The 17666-nt window shown below is 36.7% G+C and overlaps 1 protein-coding gene across 1 annotated transcript in view; it reads left to right on the top strand.

Moving 5' to 3' along the window:
- Positions 1–14933, top strand: part of Bpnt2 (3'(2'), 5'-bisphosphate nucleotidase 2) — a 30116-nt gene extending 15183 nt beyond the window's left edge. The window contains exons 3-5 of the mRNA XM_042666019.1: positions 261–356; positions 9637–9798; positions 11541–14933. Of these exons, the coding sequence (XP_042521953.1) occupies positions 261–356; positions 9637–9798; positions 11541–11812 (530 nt within the window). The 3' untranslated portion in view covers positions 11813–14933. The remainder of the gene's footprint in view (positions 1–260; positions 357–9636; positions 9799–11540) is intronic.
- The last annotated feature ends 2733 nt before the right edge of the window (positions 14934–17666 follow it).

Raw genomic sequence — 17666 nt, 5'->3', positions numbered from 1 at the left:
GTATAGTGTATGTAAATGAAAAAACTGAATTTAAGTAATTTGACCAACAATATATAACTAATAAAACTGTGGGTTAAGGATGTAACCCAAATGATCTCTTTTTAGTCCCTGTATCTGGCTCTCATCCCTGGACTCTGTTTGCTTTTGCAAGATTGTTATCTTTGAAAAGCATTTCTTATTTATGAATTTATAAAAAAGTGACATATATCTTGAATTTATGTTCAGTACTTAGATAATTATGTTTATGTGTTTTTTCACAGAGGATCTTCGAAAGTATGTCACCACTATGGTGTGCGTGGCAGTAAATGGTAAACCTGTTCTAGGAGTTATTCATAAGCCATTTTCTGAATATACAGGTATGACATGTATGAAAGTTTTCAATAGTTAATGTTACTGAACTGTTGAACTACTTGCCATCATGTTAGAATCTCACCAATTAGAATCTCAGCAATTATTGAAGATTGCCCCCTACTTTTTCATACCACTTCATTGGATACAGTGAATATTTTATAGTTGGTACTGATAATACATGACAAAATATGGCTTCCCAAACAATTTTTATTCCCAAGGATGTCTGGGCCCATCAGTGAGAGTTATTTTGGACATAAGAGTGTATGGAAGATCATGCATTTTAACCTTGCTAGCATCAGCAAATACACAGACAATATTCTGCTATCACTATAGACATATACAAGCTATTAGTTAGCCAGAGAGGCTAGCTGTGGTCTTCCAGGTAGCAGTAATAGTACTGGTTGCAAGTTAAACATGACCATACTGGTTCTCAATACAAGAGTGGTATTGGCCTCAGCGTCGTTCCTGACATCCTAAAGGGAACTGTCATAAATTGAGTCTCATCAGCAACACAGGGCAAAGGTTATGGATCTTTGGCTCTATTCTTACCTCAGATAACAAGATTCTTATGGTAACAATTGCGCTGTACCAAGAGCCCTAGTGGCAAATTATACTGGATTACATAAAGTCCTTAAATTTAGGTCCACTTTATAGTAGCCTAAGGCTACTGTAATGAAAAACCATAAACTGTATCTTGAAGAATAGCATTGTAGATCTTACAGTACTAAAGGATAGAAGTCCAAAGTCAAGGTATTGGCAGAGACATTGCTTGTAAAGCACTGTACTTTCATGTTTTTCTCTTAGTGTCTGGTAGTTTGCCAGAAATCCATAGAATTCTTGCCTTATAAATACATAACTCCAACCTGTGTTTCCTTTATCATGTAGCCCTCTTTGTGTATGTCTGTTTTTCTTCTCCTCTCCTAATAATTAAACCAGTCCTGTTGGACTAAGGGAATATAAGTCAGTGTGGCCTCATCTAACTTGTTATGTCTCAGCGATTCTATTTCCAGATAATTACAGATTCTGAGGTGCTAGAGGTTAGAACTCCATTATACTATCAGGGGAACACAATTCAGCCCATAATAACATACAAACTTTGGTGTCATGAGATTATATTTAAGAGTAGGACTTTAGCCCCTGTTTTCACTGTATTTGATGTTGGTATAATTTGTGGAGGAGAAGGGGAAAAAACAAATTGTTTAAATAGGGATACAGGTGGACCCATTGCAACAATGAGGTGTACAAGACGTTATGTCGAAAAATGAACTTTACAACTTTGGCCAGTGGGAGGTGGGGGGGGAGGATGAAGGAGGAGGCCACAACAATGCTTGATAAGAAATGTACTCATTATCTTGCTCATGTAATTGTAACCCCTCTGTATACAGTATTTTCACAATAAATAAAAAAATTAAGAAAAAAAGAGTAGGACTTTAAACCAGTGATCTTGTCTGTATAAGAAATAGAATGTACACACACATTGGTTAACATCGTATGAAGTTAGAGACAGACACCAGAGTAAAGCCTTGAAGAAGCTAAGGATTGTCTGCTACCAAAAGGAAGAGAGGAAAGGGTATAGAACAGATTTACCCTCAGAGCCTCTAGGAATTAGGAACTAATCCTATTCATTAACATCTTGGTTTTAGATTTTTAGATAAACTTCTTTTGTTGTAAGCTACTGAGTTTATGGACATCTTACACTGCTGTCCCAAGAGTATGTAACTGATTATATTGGAGTTATTTATTCACTTTGCCAAATGACCAGGATCCCAAATTTTAGCTGCGCTGAGACAGGCTAACATGTTATTTGAGTGTTGGCTCTGTATTTCAGAATCATACTTACTTTGTCCCTTCTGTCTTTATCTCTTTTCATAATTTAGATAGTTCTCAGAGATATCGGCTATTAAAGGTTTGTGGCATTAGTGTTCTGATATTCCTTAAGATACTAATTGTACATATTACCTGTAATGCTCATTGAATTTGTTAGAATACAATTTAAGCTGTTAATTTAAGCTGAAGTGATATTTGTAAAAATGTGTAGGAGTTGAACAAAATAGTTTTATTACTCTCTTCTGTGAACACTGGCCTGTCCCTCCTGCTGCTTTTGCTCCCTGTGTTAGCAAGATTCTCTGGGAGTGTGTGCATGTGTGCGTGTAAGAGTTTTGTTACAAGGAAAGCTAAGTAAGAAATGCAGTCTTAGTGGCTATCCAAGTGTATCTGTCACTCAAGGACAATGAAGAAATGGCTATTAAGTACAACTTACATTGTGTACTTAGTATTCTCACTTACAGATGAGGAAATAGACTCAAATTTAATACATTCCTTCAGAGCATTCAGTTAAATTAATGACAGAGGCAACGCCAGGAATTTTATGCAAATCAGTAATAGATCATTACATATATATTTGTTTTGACTATATAAGCCTTAACAATAGTTTAATAACAATTTGTAATTATTTTATTTGAACTTTTTGATAAGTACCTGATAAAGAATTATATGTTATAGATAAGAAAATGGGTTTAACCTTTTATGAAAACCATGTAGATCAAAATATTTCTGGAAGAACTAACACTTGATTAGTAGCAATTACTTAGGCTGCAGCAGCTGCTGCTGTTGCTGCTTTCTCCTTCTCTTCCTTCTTGTTCTCCTTCTTTGTCCTCTTTGCCTTCTCTTCCTCCTTCTCTTCCTCTTCTTTCTTCTTTCTTCTTATTGGCCAGTCCTGGAGCTTTAACTCAAGACCTGGCTATTGTTGCTGGGCTTTTTTTGTGCATGGCTAGTGCTTTCCCACTTGAGGAACAGCTCCACTTCTGGTTTTTTTTTTTTTGATAGTTTCTTGGAGGTAAGAGTTTCACAGGCTTTCCTGTCCAGCCTGGCTGCAATTCTCAAATCTCAGCCTCCTGAGTAGCTACAATTGTAGATGTGAACTACTGATACCAAGCTATTTAGTATTTTTACAGTTTATAAAAGTATATTGAAAAACATTTTATAGTCTCAAAATAACTGGAAGGGATATAAAATGGAGGTTTTCATGACTCTTAAAAACAAACAAGTTTATATTTGTTAAGCACAGAATTTGAGTTTTTGAAACCATTCTTTTCATACTAACCCATGTCAGATGGCATTGCACATAAATCTGATTACAGTGCTTCAACAAATAAGGGAATTTTCTCACCTAACAGGAGGACCAAAACCACAGATAAGAAACAACTCCTGGGCTGGGAAGGTGGCTCAGTGGTAGAGCGCTTGCCTTGCATGCATGAGGCCCTGGGTTCGATTCCTCAGCACCACATAAGCAAAAAGAAAAAAGCCGGAAGTGGCTCAAGTGGTAGAGCGCTACGCTAGCCTTGAGCTGAAGAGCTGGGGGACAGCGCCCAGGCCCAGAGTTCAGGCCCCACCACTGGCCCCCCCCCCCCCCAAAAAAAAAAGAAACAACTCCAACTCCTCTCGTTGCTTTTTTTTTTCCTTCAGTAGGCTTTTTTTGTTATTTTTATACTCACAAGGTAAGTCTTTGCCCTTTCCTGGTTCTTTTCCTCAAGAAGGGGAAACAAGAGGAACAATCCTAGATAATGTTTGTGTTAGAGAAAGATAACATTAAGCTCTATTCATTAAATCTCTGCTCTATTTCATTGACTGACTGTCAAATATTACCCTTAGCTAGAAGCAGAGCTGATTTCACAAAGAAAATTGGAACCTCAATAAAGGAAACAAGGAAGAAAGTGATACTAGATAAGCAAATAGATTTACATTTTAGATTTTGGTTTCCCTATCTATTTTAGGGGAAAGAATAGAGATAAGTGGCCATTTTCAAAACCTTCATTGCACAGGCTTCATTTGCCAAAGGCTTACCCAAATAAGCCAAAAGTCTAACAAGAACAGATAAGTGTCTTTATGAACTAGCAATAGAATGCCACATTCTTGTATGATACAGCTTACAAGCCCAGTGTGCTGAAGCATAATAGCGCATGCCAGTCATCAGGTTTGCTGAAAGAATCCAAACTTCATAGGTACCTATGTACCTCTGACCTCCCATTCCTGGAGGAAGGTTTACTCTGTGGCTTTTGTTGGGAATGTTACTGTGTATTGATCTTGGCAGGGTAGTAATACTGAATAAAGTATTCATATTTATCATATTTAGCTATTCTTGGCTATAATGAGAACTACAGATTGCTGGCAACAGTTTTATAATAGAGTTGATTAAAATTCTTACCACATAGTCTGGGACTCTGGGCTTCATCTGCAGCACCACAAAAATATTCTTATCACCTGATTATAATTCCTTGAGTTTGAAATCCCTAGAAACAAGAAATACTTGAATAATATTTTAGAGAAGTAATAGGTAAATACTTAAGTAATTGTACATTCACTCAGTGGAAATATGTAGCTATTAAATTACATTGTCAGAAGTCTGTGTATGAAAATACCAACCATTTTTTATTTCTTGCTGTGCTTTTTTAAAAGCATATCTTGCTCGTAAATGCATTCTAAAAACAAAACAACGCATTCTAACCTTTCCACTGTTACCTCCTAGTAGTCATTTATGTTTAAGCATCTATTATACTTTAAAAAGACGTGTTCCAATAAGGGACACCCTTATATAGGTTTTTTTTTTTAAATAGGATTTAACATTTATATAGGATTTAACATCACTGAATTCAAAAATTTTTACCTAAATTTTTTTTTTTTTGTCTTTTCTTTTTTGGTACTGGGGATCGAACCCAGGACGTTGCACTTGCTAGGCAAGCACTTTGCCACTGAGCTACATCCCAGCCCTTTACCTAAATTCTTATCTCCAGTGTCAACAGATAAGCTGTTTTTATCCATTTACACAATGCTGACCTCTAGCGGTAGAGTATTGTAAGTTCACTCTTTGTGAAAATGGTTGAACATTTGTGAAAGAATTGAATTTTTTGACTTCTTTCTTGTATGTGTTTGGCTGGTTACTTTAAACTCTGCTATTCAGCTAATCACATTTAACTGATACCCTTCAACTCTGCAGTCAGCTGTGAGAGTACATTTACACACCTTTATTTTCATTCTCTTATTCTTTGGTGTACTTTTAGATCGTCATATTCATGCTAGGCTAGCTAACAATGCATTTATGAAGAGTTTTACAATCATCTCTTGGTTATGTGCTCTTCACAAATTACTTCAGAAGAGCTGGCCCATGAGTGCAGTATTAATTGAAAAGTACACTTTAAAAACCATTTTCCATAGCGTTGCTATTTGAAAGTTTGACTACTTACAGTAGCATCAGGGAGCTGCAATAACAAGTTGAGTGGTGTAAAACAATAGAAACCTACTCTGGAAGTTCCAGAGACCATAAGTTGATATTAAGAAAAAAAAAAGACAACAGGACTATACTTCTCTGCAGGCTTAGGAGGAATAGCCAACCTGCTTTCTGGTGGCTATAGATAGTCTTGCCATTCCTAGGCTTTTAAAAAAGCTGTACCACTTTACCCTGCCTGTTTTCATCTAGTGATCTTCTCCATCTCCTCTCCTTAAAACCATCAATCTTTGGATTTAGGACCAATCCTAATTCAGCATCACCTTAAACAATTACATTTGCAAGGACCCTAGTTACAAATGAGATCACATTCTGACAGTCCCAGATTGTCCAGGATTTTAGTAGGACTCTATTCAATTCATTATGCATTTTTTTTTCTTGACTAAAGCATGTAGAAACTTGAACTGAATGTGGATCTTTATGAGTTGAATCTCACTGACTAAAAGACTCATTACACTCTTATTTTCTTTTCTTTGTAAGTGGCTTAATCTTTTTGCTTGGACTACATACAAAAGAACTTTATTTCTAAAAATCTAAGATTTAACTGATGTTTCAGAATCAGTACTCTGTGTAGATTCCAAGCTATGCAATATGCTTATCAATAGAGATTTTTAGGACCTTAGCTATTTTAAGTACATTTTCTTAAATCATTTAGACAGATTTCTTGTATCTATTTATCCTTCTTTAGATACTCAGTGTTGACTTTTACTAATATCCTTCTCTGTCCCTTTCCCTGGAGTTCATTTTATCTACTTAATTGGTTAAATTACCTTTGGGTTTCCAGTTGTTTGCTAAACTTTTGAATAATTCTGTTTTCTGTGCATTTTGTGATTTACTGATAGGTCTGCAATGATTTTGTCCCTTTTTTGTTTGTTTGTTGTGTCTTCTGTGACATGACTTCATTTCACATCTTTTTATTGTCTGCCCAACTTTTCTGAATCATTACTTTTATTTTTCTTATTGGTATTTCTTTCATCTGTTGCTTGCTTTTGTTTCCACTTAGGTTGTTGAATACTTTTCCTCTCTTTTATGAAAATTTTCAAGAAGCTTGAAAAGTTATAATCTGCATTGTTTATATGTATATGTGTATCTTCATATACACATGTACACACAAATACACATATGCCGTTTCATATTTCTTTTTCAAAGTTTGGGCCAGATACTGTGGGACTGATGAGCAAATAATGGCTAATTGGGAGTTTGATCATTCTCAGATTAGGAGCTTGCTTTTCTGTTAGTATAGGGAAGGCTTTATTATCAATTTTTGTTTGTGTGTTTAATGTTTCAGGAAGTTTTTTCATTGTGGAGTTTTTTTTCTTTTGGTCGGTTGTGGGATCTGAACTTTGGGACTGGGCACTGTCCCTCAGCTCTTCAGCAGGTTAGCACTCTACCACTTGAGCCATAGCACCATTTCTGGCTTTTTTTCTGCTTATGTGATGCTGAGGAATCTAACCCAGAGCCTCATGTATGCAAGGCAGTTTACCACTGAACCAACCACCTTCCCAACCCCAGGAGGTCTTTTCTTGAAGCCTTTCTTTTTTTTTTTTTTTTTTTACATTTTTTAAATTTAGTTTTATTGCTGGGTTGATGTACAGAGGGGTTAAGTTACATGCGTAAGGTAATGAATACATTTCTTGTTAAACATTGTTATCCGCTCCCTCGTTTTTCTCCAACTTTCCTTCCCTGCAAAGTTCTAAAGTTCAACAACATATTGTCCTGTGAGTATCACTGTTACATTGGTTCACCCTTTTTAAACACTGTTACACCCTCCCTTATTTCTCCTGCTTACCACTCCTCATTACCCCCACCAAGTTTTAAAGTTCATTTCCAACATACTGTCTAGTGAGTATCATTGTGGCATTAGTTCGTCCTTTGTCCTGCTGTTTCCTTTTTATTGAAGCCTTTCTTTAGCAATTATTTCATCACCAAAGATGTCTTTTACGGTCATCCCTCCCCTTCCCTACAGTGTTCTCAGGATTATATTCTGGCTCTGTGTCTTCTCCAGGCCTTTTCTTCACAGTGCTTTGTTAAGTCAAATTGTAGGCCTGCTTTCAGTAGTTTCCATTTTAAATAGGCCTTTTCTTCTCAAAAGCCAGCCTGGGCAGGAAAGTATGAAACTCCTATCTTCAACTAACCACCAGAAAGCCAGAAGTAGAGCTGTGGTAGAGCACTAGCCTTGAGTACAAAAGCCAAGAGACACTGTCTAGGTCCTAAATTCAAGCCCTTATTTTCTGAATTCTACCATCACTGAAAGTCTGTAGCCTCTTAGCATTTCTGTGAAGCTCCTGCTGTAATTCCCACAGCATGGCCATATCCAGCTCTCTGCTGACTCCGCAGTCATTTTCTTGCTAGTTCATATATTTGTGTTTGTGACTGTCAGTGTTGTTCTACTTACTATATATGTGCAGACTATGGGTATTTATATCTGCTTTCTTTGTGGCTGTGTATGGTTTTTAGAAGGTGACAGGGAAAGAGCTAAGAGGCTGCTATCATCCTTAAGGAATTTAGAAACCAAGACTGTTAATTTTTTTGATTTTTTTTTCTGCAGCCAGGAGTAAGTTAATGATGCAGCTGCTTTTGTTGCTAGCCATGGTGGACTATTATTTTACCATAAAGTGAGTGAATGCTAGGAAAATGATCTTAATTCTGAGTAAGTTTGCTCTCTTCCATAGTTTAATAGTCAGTGAGAAACATTTCCAAACCAAGAAAAACTTACCAAGCTATATCTGGGGTCTCCACCCTCACCCCTTTAAAATTCTGTTCTGGTTTGAAATCTAACTTGTTTTCTTTTTTATACTTCTTGACAAAACAGACAGGTGAACCTAACTAGCATACTTCTTTAACTATTTTCTGTTTATAAAGCCACTTAGGAAAGCTAATCAATATGTAAATAAATGAAATCACGAATACATTAGAAGTGGAAATACTTACAGGAGAAAAATATGTCTTAAAATTTGAAATATCCAAGGAAGTTATGCTTACATTATAGGCGAGGCTTCCCTAGAATAAGACTTTGAGTTGGCATCAGCAAGCAGGATATTTAGTAGGAGTTGGTTGGGATCAAATTTTTATAAAGGAGAAAAAGAAACTTCATAGAGTAGGGAGAAGTTGGGTTGTGGTGCAGTCCCAGAAGAGGCTTAGCTGGTACCCCAGGGGAGCTCTGAAACTCAGCCGTTCTCAAGTCAGGTAATAGCCATTTTCTCTGACTGTGCCTGAGTACACTCTCCCTCCTTTTTAAAGCTTTGTCTTAATATATGACTGACCTTTTGGGGGTTGGGTGGTACTGAAGGTTTGAGCTTAGGACCTTGTGCTTGCCACACCAGGTATTCTGTACTTGAGCTATCTCCCCACCTGTTTTTGCTTAAGTTACTTGTTAGATAGGGCCTTCTGTTTTTGCCTAGACTAAGGTCCTTCTATTTATACTTTGATGTAGCTGGATGGAAGATGTCTACTCTATACCAAGATTATTGGTTGAGATGGAATCTTGTTGCCCAGACTGGCCTCAAACTTCAGTCCCCTTAATTAAAGCCCATGCTGCTTTGCTGTTAAAAATAAACTTTCAGCCAGGTGTTAGTAGTTCACTCCTGTAATCTTAGCTACTCATGAAGCTGCAATCTGAGGATCATGATTCAAAGCCAGCCTGGGCAGGAGAGTATGAAACTCCTATCTCCAACTAACCACCAGAAAAGCCAGAAGTAGAGCTGTGGTAGAGCACTAGCCTTGAGTACAAAAGCCAAGGGACACTGTCCTGAAATCAAGCCCCAGGAGTAGCACAAACATAAATAAATGAATACATAAATAAACAACTTTCATACTTAAAAAATACAAAAATTCTCTGGAAAAAAAATGTATAGAGTGGCTTTTTTTTCAGTCCCTCCAAAGAGCATAGTGTATAGAGTAATATGTGTAATACGTAAGTGGATTGACGATAATGGGTTGAAAGTTAAAATCTTCAGTGCTATTAATGAGTGAATATTTGCTTTTTGTTCCCATTTGCTTTTCAGCTTGGGCAATGGTAGATGGTGGTTCAAATGTGAAAGCACGTTCTTCCTACAATGAGAAGATCCCACGAATCATCGTATCCCGTTCCCATTCTGGGATGGTCAAACAAGTTGCTCTTCAGACATTCGGAAACCAGACTACAATCATCCCAGCTGGTGGTGCTGGTATGCTTTTTGTTCTGTGTGATTTCAGAGAAAGTTTCTAGACTTCACAAATCTGTCAGGAGACTGACAGAAGGCAGAAGGAGTGAGCAGTGTTGACGCTCAGTTTCCTACTTCCTCTAGGGTAGTTTTATTGGCATTGACCTTGCTAGAGAGAAACAAACACACCAGTTGTTTCTCTTCCTCAATTACTGCAACCTAAAGTCCCATCAGTGTTTAGCTGTTGCTTTTTTTACGCTCTAACCTCAGAAGAATTGTTCTGTTAATTGATGATGTCAGGAAGATGAGGGAAGACCAAGGGTGCTTTCTATGGCAGGAGGATGCTCAGTGTTATCTGTCTGTTATTAGAAGAACTATTCTGACTCACTTCTTTTTTTTGGGGGGGGGGGGGGGGTCCGGTCGTGGGGCCTGAACTCTGGGCCTGGGCGCTGTCCCTCAGCTCTTCGCTTAAGGCTAATGCTCTACCACTTGAGCCACAGAATGCCACTTCCGGCTTTTTTCTTTTTGCTTATGTGGTGCTGAGGAATCGAACCCAGGGCCTCATGCATGCAAGGCAAGTGCTCTACCACTGAGCCACCTTCCCAGCCCGCTTCTTTCTTTTTTTTTTTTTTTTTTTTTTGGTAGGTTGTGGGGCTTGAACTCTGGGCTTGGGCACTGTTCCTGTGCTCTTCAGCTCAAGGTGAGCGCTTTACCGCTTGAGCCACAGCGCCACTTCTGGTTTTCTAGTGGTTTATGAGAGATAAGAGTCTCATGGACTTTCCTGCCCGGACTGATTTGAACCGCGATCCTCAGATCTTATACTCCAGAATAGCTAGGATTACAGGCGTGAGCCACTGGGGCCCGGCTCTGACTCACTTCTAAGAGCCCTAACGTCTTCAGTCTTTGAACCTGTGGGATGAGAAAGAGTCAAGTATTTGGCAGTTCACTCAGTCTACTATATTCTTGTATTTCTTGATGATAGATCAGAGGTCAGCCTCTGCCATATATAGTCTCTTGGGCATTTTTAATTCGTTTTTTTGAAGCCTTTTCAAAATATTAAACCTTATCAAAATGTTTAAAAAAATACATAGTGCGATATGTACAAAAACAGACCATAATGTAAATTTGGCTCAAGGGGCAATTTGATGGCTTTGATCATACCTGCTCTTTATGTGGTGAAGTTAACTGTTAGCTTAATTAATTCAGGTAAATAACACATTATTGATCAGAAAACATTGGGTTGGAATATCTTTATAGCACAATTATCAAGAAGTGATGCTTACTAACTTTTCATTATCTGCATCCAGAATACCCAGTAAGGATAAAATAAACTAGATTTTAGACCCAGTTTCGTCTGAACTTTTATTACCTAAGTACTCCCTTATTACAGAAAGGACTTAAAATTGGTAATGTCAGTTCTTGGCCTCTTTTTTGTCAGGCCTACTCAGGTGTTTTAAGTAATAGGTGTTTACCTTTAATGTAATATTTTCAGATAAAATAGCACGTACTATATTTGTCCTTCCATAAAGAACCACAAAGGTTTAAAATTTAAAAACCATAGACATTTAGTTACACTGCAGACTAGTTTAATGAACTTGCTCCATTGAGTTTATTTCTGTTCTCTTAACATGTAAAAATATTTTTATTTAGACATAATTTTAGACTCTACATTCCCTGTCCTTTTCAATAGTGTACTAAATGAAAAATATGTGCTCCTTCCTTTGTATCTTTTGAGTAACCACTTAAATTCTGTTCTATCTTTTTAGGTTATAAAGTTTTAGCACTCTTGGATGTGCCTGATAAAAGTCAAGAAAAAGCTGACCTATATATCCATGTGACATACATCAAAAAGTGGGATATATGTGCTGGCAATGCCATCTTAAAAGCCCTTGGAGGGCATATGACTACCTTGAATGGTGAAGAAATCAGTTACATAGGCTCTGACGGCATCGAAGGGGGCCTCCTCGCTAGCATCAGAATGAACCATCAGGCTCTGGTCCGAAAACTCCCAGATCTAGAAAAGATAGGACATAAATAAGTATAACTAACTACATGGGGCAGTATCCCCAGAGCTGAAATGGTCAGCCTGAACTGCTCAAAGTGTCAGAGGGTTGGTAGAGACTATGCATGGTTAAAGGCCATTCTGAACTTTTTTAAGTATTTATGAAGCATCGGAGACTTATTTTCCCTATAATAGGATACAAAGTATCAGGGAAAGTGGGTTGCTTCGTGTCTCAAGTATTGTCTTTATTTTTGAGACTATTTTCGTACAGTTGTCATACACAAGGCGCATATATATTTGTGAATTAAAATCTATAGCTGAGTCTACATTATGAGCCACCATTTTCACACATCATGAATCTTCATTATTTGTTAATATTTTCATATACAAATTGGGTGGAAGGAAGGATTGATTTTGTGTAGATGTTTGATGTAACTTGAAAATAAAGTAACTGAGGATTTTTACTTCTGATGGAAAGCACAAGAAGCTTCACATTCATTAATGTGCACATGTGCTCTATTCATCTACTGTTTCTATGGATTAAAATAGAAAAGTCCACATTTTTTTCTCTGAAGTTTTAACAGGTTCACCAGCCAGTAGAAAATACACACATGATGGTTTGCATTATAATTGATGTGTGTATGTGGTGTGTGTGTGAGTGTGTGTGTGTGTGTGTGTGTGTGTGTGTGTGTGTGTGTATTCTGTTCTGATAAAGGAAATTGTTTTACCTATGGGTTCAACATTTCTGTCATCATATTGTAGATTTGCATTTCTCTGTGGAAGATGCATGCTTCCATCCCTCCTGACCAGCATTTAGTCTTGAGTTTTAGGTTTCAGATTTAACACTACATTTAGGAATAAAATTAACCCCATAAGGCATTGCAAGAAAGTAAATAATTCTGTTATAACTGAAAAATCACTTGACATTACATATGAATTGACATAGTTTTCATTCATTTGCAGGAACCTTATTTTAATATAAAATTTTAGAAACTTTTCCAGGATTATATAGACAGTCTGCCGTTGTCAAGAATGCTTTGGCCATGGTTGCTTTCACTATAAATAAGTACTGCTAGCAGATGTACCTAGCCTAACCGAACTCTCACAGTAGTGACTTTTGAGATACTCTGTAGATTCCCTTCAAATTAGTAAAATGAAATTAAAAGTTTTTTAATTTCCTATTCAGTTTTCCTGTTGGTTAGCAAAAACACTGGAAGATTTGCTTTTTGAACTTTCTTTTATTTGAAAGTATGCTTCTCTCACTATGATACCTAGAAAACTAATGAAAACAATTGAAACTGTTATTTCATATATCTTCAATGCCTTATAGGCCATAACACTGATTTCTCATGCTTGCTTTTTTTCCCCCTCAAACAAAATTGAAATCAGCTTGCTTTCTATTTTCCCAGGTGAAGGTAAAATTGACCAAAGAATGTACATCCTAGCCTGGTAGAGTGTGCATACTTAGGTTTGCATGTTGTTTAAAGTCCTTAGTTCCTCATTAGAACTCAATCTAAGATGTTACAAATGTTTCCACTCAATATCTTACCCTAGTAACAAATATATTAGGTAGGCCTTTGTTCAGTGAAAATTCCAAGTTCAATGGGTGGAACATTTGATAACTTACACTGGCTTGAAAATTTTGAAAAGAATGTCAGGCAGTTCATCATTTTTACTTCGTAATACAATAGGACAGGATTTTTTTTTCTTTAGGAATGGCAAAGGCAAATGCTGTTTCCAGAGTTTTGGCATTTATTTTTTTAAATTGTGGTATGTCAAAGTTAAGAAAATAAAACTGGCAAATAGGAAGTGGAATTTAACCGTAGTTTAAAAAATATTACATAGAATCTTTGTGATTTAATTGAAGTAAAAGTAGTTCATATTAGCAAGCATGATTGCTCCAATTTAATTTTAGTTCAGTAATGTGTGCATAGCCAAGGATATGTACAATTATGAAATGTGCTGTGTGTAAAAATTAAGATTGGCTAAGAGTTGAATACGTTATTTTTATAATTTTTTGGGGTATAGTCTAGTTACTAAGATTTTAAGTACTTTTTATAGAAAGCTCATTTTTAAAATCTTTGTTTATTTTTAAGAGCCATTGATACATTACAAGAAACAGTATTTATACTTATTTATAAGACATTATTGTGCCAGCACTTACCTGTAAAACACTTTCAAAAGAGTGTAATATCTTCTAGAATTGCAGAAAAGTATTTCTAAAACACAGCAAGATAAATCCAACTTACTTTTGGTGACATTCGTTGCCCAGCTTCTGCCTTCCTTTTCCTTCATCTTTGTCCTTATTTGGAAGGTAATTTTCCCTTAAAGCTGTGTTTTATGTATTACAGTTAATAGAAGCAGGGACATCAGTAATTTAGTGTTCTGACATCTTTTCCCTCTTCATCTCTACAATGTATATGCCTCCTTTGCCTGTTCTTATCCTTTATTTCTGCTTTTCCTTATTCACCAGTATACCAGATAGTACTTTATCCCCTCCCCCAATTTTTATTTTGAGGGGGTTGCTGGTACCCAAGTTGGAACTCAAGGCCTTGTGCCTGTTTGGCTTGCTTGCTTGGCTGGCTGGCTGGCACTGTACTACTTGAACCACACCTCTAGTGTGGCTTTTGCAAGATATAGAGTCTCAAGGACTTCTCTGTTCAGGATGACTTCTAACTACAATCTTACAGCCTCTTGAGTAGCTAGGATTACGAGCATGAGCCACCAGTGCTCAGCTCACTCATAGTTTTTTGATGTACCCACTTCTCAAGATTGCTTGCTGAAATCATACTATAAAACTGAGGCTGTGCTGCAATTTCCATGAGGAAGGGAAGTGCATATGTTTCAAACTTCATAGAAAGACAGAAAAATGACTTTTAATTACAGAAACCTTTACATTGACAAGTTTAATCCAGTACTAAAGTCTTTACAGAGCATTTCTTCCCAGCCATCTTGAGGATATAAACATAGAAAATGTAATTTTGAATAAGTAAGCCTGCTTTCTGTGTTCTTTTCATACTTGTAACCCCCATTTCAGTTGAGGTTACAAGATCCTACTAGGTGATCATAATTATCTTTGGTTTGTGATTGTCCTCTTCCCCCAATTGTAATATTTCTAATTTTAAATTGATAAAATTGAGATAAATTATGTATAATGTACAATGAAGTAGCAACATAATTTTTATGTTCTAAGTAACAGTTGTGCAAATTCTTCCTGTTTGTTGGATATTCTCTAAGCATTTTATAGATTGTGTCAGAGGATGTAGAATGAGGTCATGGGTAAGAAGACAGTGGAAAGGAAGGTGGAGGGAGGATGGAGGTGGAGGTATGGGGAGAGCAGCTGAGGGGATATGCAAGGCAAGCTTTTGTCCTGGTGCCTGGGATCTGCCCTTGTCTCCCATGCTAAATTCAAAAATTGGGTTTCACTCAGACTTTGAGGGCAACAACTGTCTCTGATAGCCAGGCCTAAGTGTAGGGTCCCGCGCCACTGCAGAAAAAGTACTCAACTTTCCTGGTAAACACCTTAGAGACTGCCTTCCTGAAAGAGCCTGACTGGTTAAAGCAAGGTTTGTTGGGAAGATTCTAGCTGCACTTGGCCTATTGTAGCTCAATATCAGTTGCTTCTCAGTACATTCACTTTTATTTTATAGATTGAGTTTATGATATATTATAATCTACAACAATAACTGTGTTTAAAATAAACCTAATCTGTGATTTCACTTTTTAAAAAGTTGTGCCTTAATAATAGGGCATTGTATGTTAATAAGGGAAAACAGAACCTTATTTTAATAGATGGGGAAAATAGGAACTTTTGCCATTAAAATTTAAGTTCCTTTAATGTTTTTAATATTAGAGTTATGGGAAATTCATTTAAATTAAAACTGATATGAAATTATTTTTGCATAATCTTAACATTTACAACTAAACATTTTTATAAGAACTGGCATCTTGATGTATATAAGTCTGAAATGATACTCATCTTGATTTTTAAATTAATATGAAACCAGGTTGGATGACATTTTTACAAATTTTACTTTCAAGTAAATCATTCAGTGTGCTAATTTATGTCTTCCCCTAGTCTTCTGGCTTCATTTTGATTAAAGAAACAGCTATATTCATGTAGCATGTCAGTTTATTGATAAGTGTGTGTGTGTGTGTGTGTGTGTGTGTGTGTGTGAGTGTGTGTGTGTACACATGCCATAGCAAAACAGTTCCTAAGAAGAAGATGTTGATGCTATGAGTGCAGGAAGAATCAATCTGTCCTTTGGAAGGAGGCTTTGGTTTTACTAGGTGCTGGTTAAATTAATGTTATGTCTTTGGAGGCTGGAAGGTATATACACTCCAGCTTTCCATTGGCAAAGCTTTTTTTTTCTTTTTAAATTGATCAATTTTGTGGAGAACTGAACTTTAAATGGTTTTCTTTGAAATAGTTCAAGCCAAACTTTGACGTTACAGATGATAGTAAAATTAAAACAACTTGTTATATACTGTGTAAGAGTTCTCTAAAGTATTAGAATTAATGTCATTGGTGTAAATTACAAAAGCAAAAACTGTGATGTTTTATTAGTAGTGTGTTCCATTAAAATTCTTTTTAAGGTGTAATACAAATAGTGTATTTTTCTTCAGAAATGATTTGTCCCTCTAGTTTTTACATTTTTTTTCTTGGTATAGCAAAAATTAGGCATATTAAGTCATGAGCTGAATTAACCTATAAAAGGTTTTCTCTCTTCCCAGATCAACTATTGTAACCTTCATTTGTGCAGTGGTAAACAGGCAACATTAATTGGCTGCTCTCAGTAGCCACAACTCAATAGGTATTATTGTTATTATTATGAAGGTAGTCTCACAAAAGAGACCGTGTTTTGCATTGCCCGAACTGCCTTCTTTCTGACAGGGTGGCCCTGAGACGTATGCAGATACACCTAGGCAGGGCCTTCCCTGAAATTATGAAATTGTGTTTCATCCTCTTCAAGCTTTGCTTTCTAGAACTTACCCATCCTTCCTGTTAACCCATTTCTCTCTCTCTCTCTCTCTCTCTCTCTCTCTCTCTCTTGTCTGTCTGTCGCGGGGCCTGAACTTTGGACCTGGGTGCTGTCCCTGAGCTCTACCACTTGAGCCACAGCGCCACTTCCAGCTTTCTTTTTGCTTATGTGGTGCTGAGGAATCAAACCCAGGGCCTCATGCATGCAAGGCAAGCACTCTACCACTGAGCCACCTTCCCAGCCCCAACTCGTTTCTTAAAATAGGTCAACATAAAAAAAAAATTTCCTTTTGCATATTTAAAGCCACAGAGGAGTTAGAACCTCTCCTGTTGGGTAGACATGCCTTTCCAGTTTTTATTTATTTTTTAGCATGCTCTGGCACTTGCCAACACTTAAGTTAAACGGGTCCAACTTCAGCCTTCACTAGGAAATGAACTCTGGCTTTAGAGCAGGTTTTTGGACCTTATTTCTCACACCACTTTTATATATACATTTGTTACTAGATTATAAATTTCCTTAAGGATAGGATTGCATCTTCTGATACTTGGGTTTTTATCCAACCCCAGTGTCTTGCACAAATGAGGTCTTTAGTGTGTGTTGAACTTAAAGGGTTTCTGTTAATGTAAATGTGTTTCATCCCTCAATTGAATAAGCTACTTTTCTTTGCAAATACTTGTGGTTATCATTCCACACACACTAAATTATTTTTCAGTTTTGCCTTTCCTTCAGATACTACCCCATGACCAACTAAATGTAGAATATGTGATTGCTTCAAATGACATAATTATCCCAAACTATGCCTCTGGACATACTTTGCCAAAAGAAATTTGAATTCTTAAAATAAACTGGTCATGTCTAAGAGATGATGTGCCTGAAATTTTTTCTTCCTTTTTATGCTATTATGGTAA

This window comes from Dipodomys spectabilis, unplaced genomic scaffold, assembly GCF_019054845.1.
Source record: "Dipodomys spectabilis isolate Male_0828 unplaced genomic scaffold, ASM1905484v1 ptg000015l, whole genome shotgun sequence".
Lineage (NCBI taxonomy): Eukaryota > Metazoa > Chordata > Mammalia > Rodentia > Heteromyidae > Dipodomys > Dipodomys spectabilis.
The sequence above is the reverse complement of the archived record's forward strand: the minus strand, read 5'-3'. Positions and strand labels throughout refer to the sequence as shown.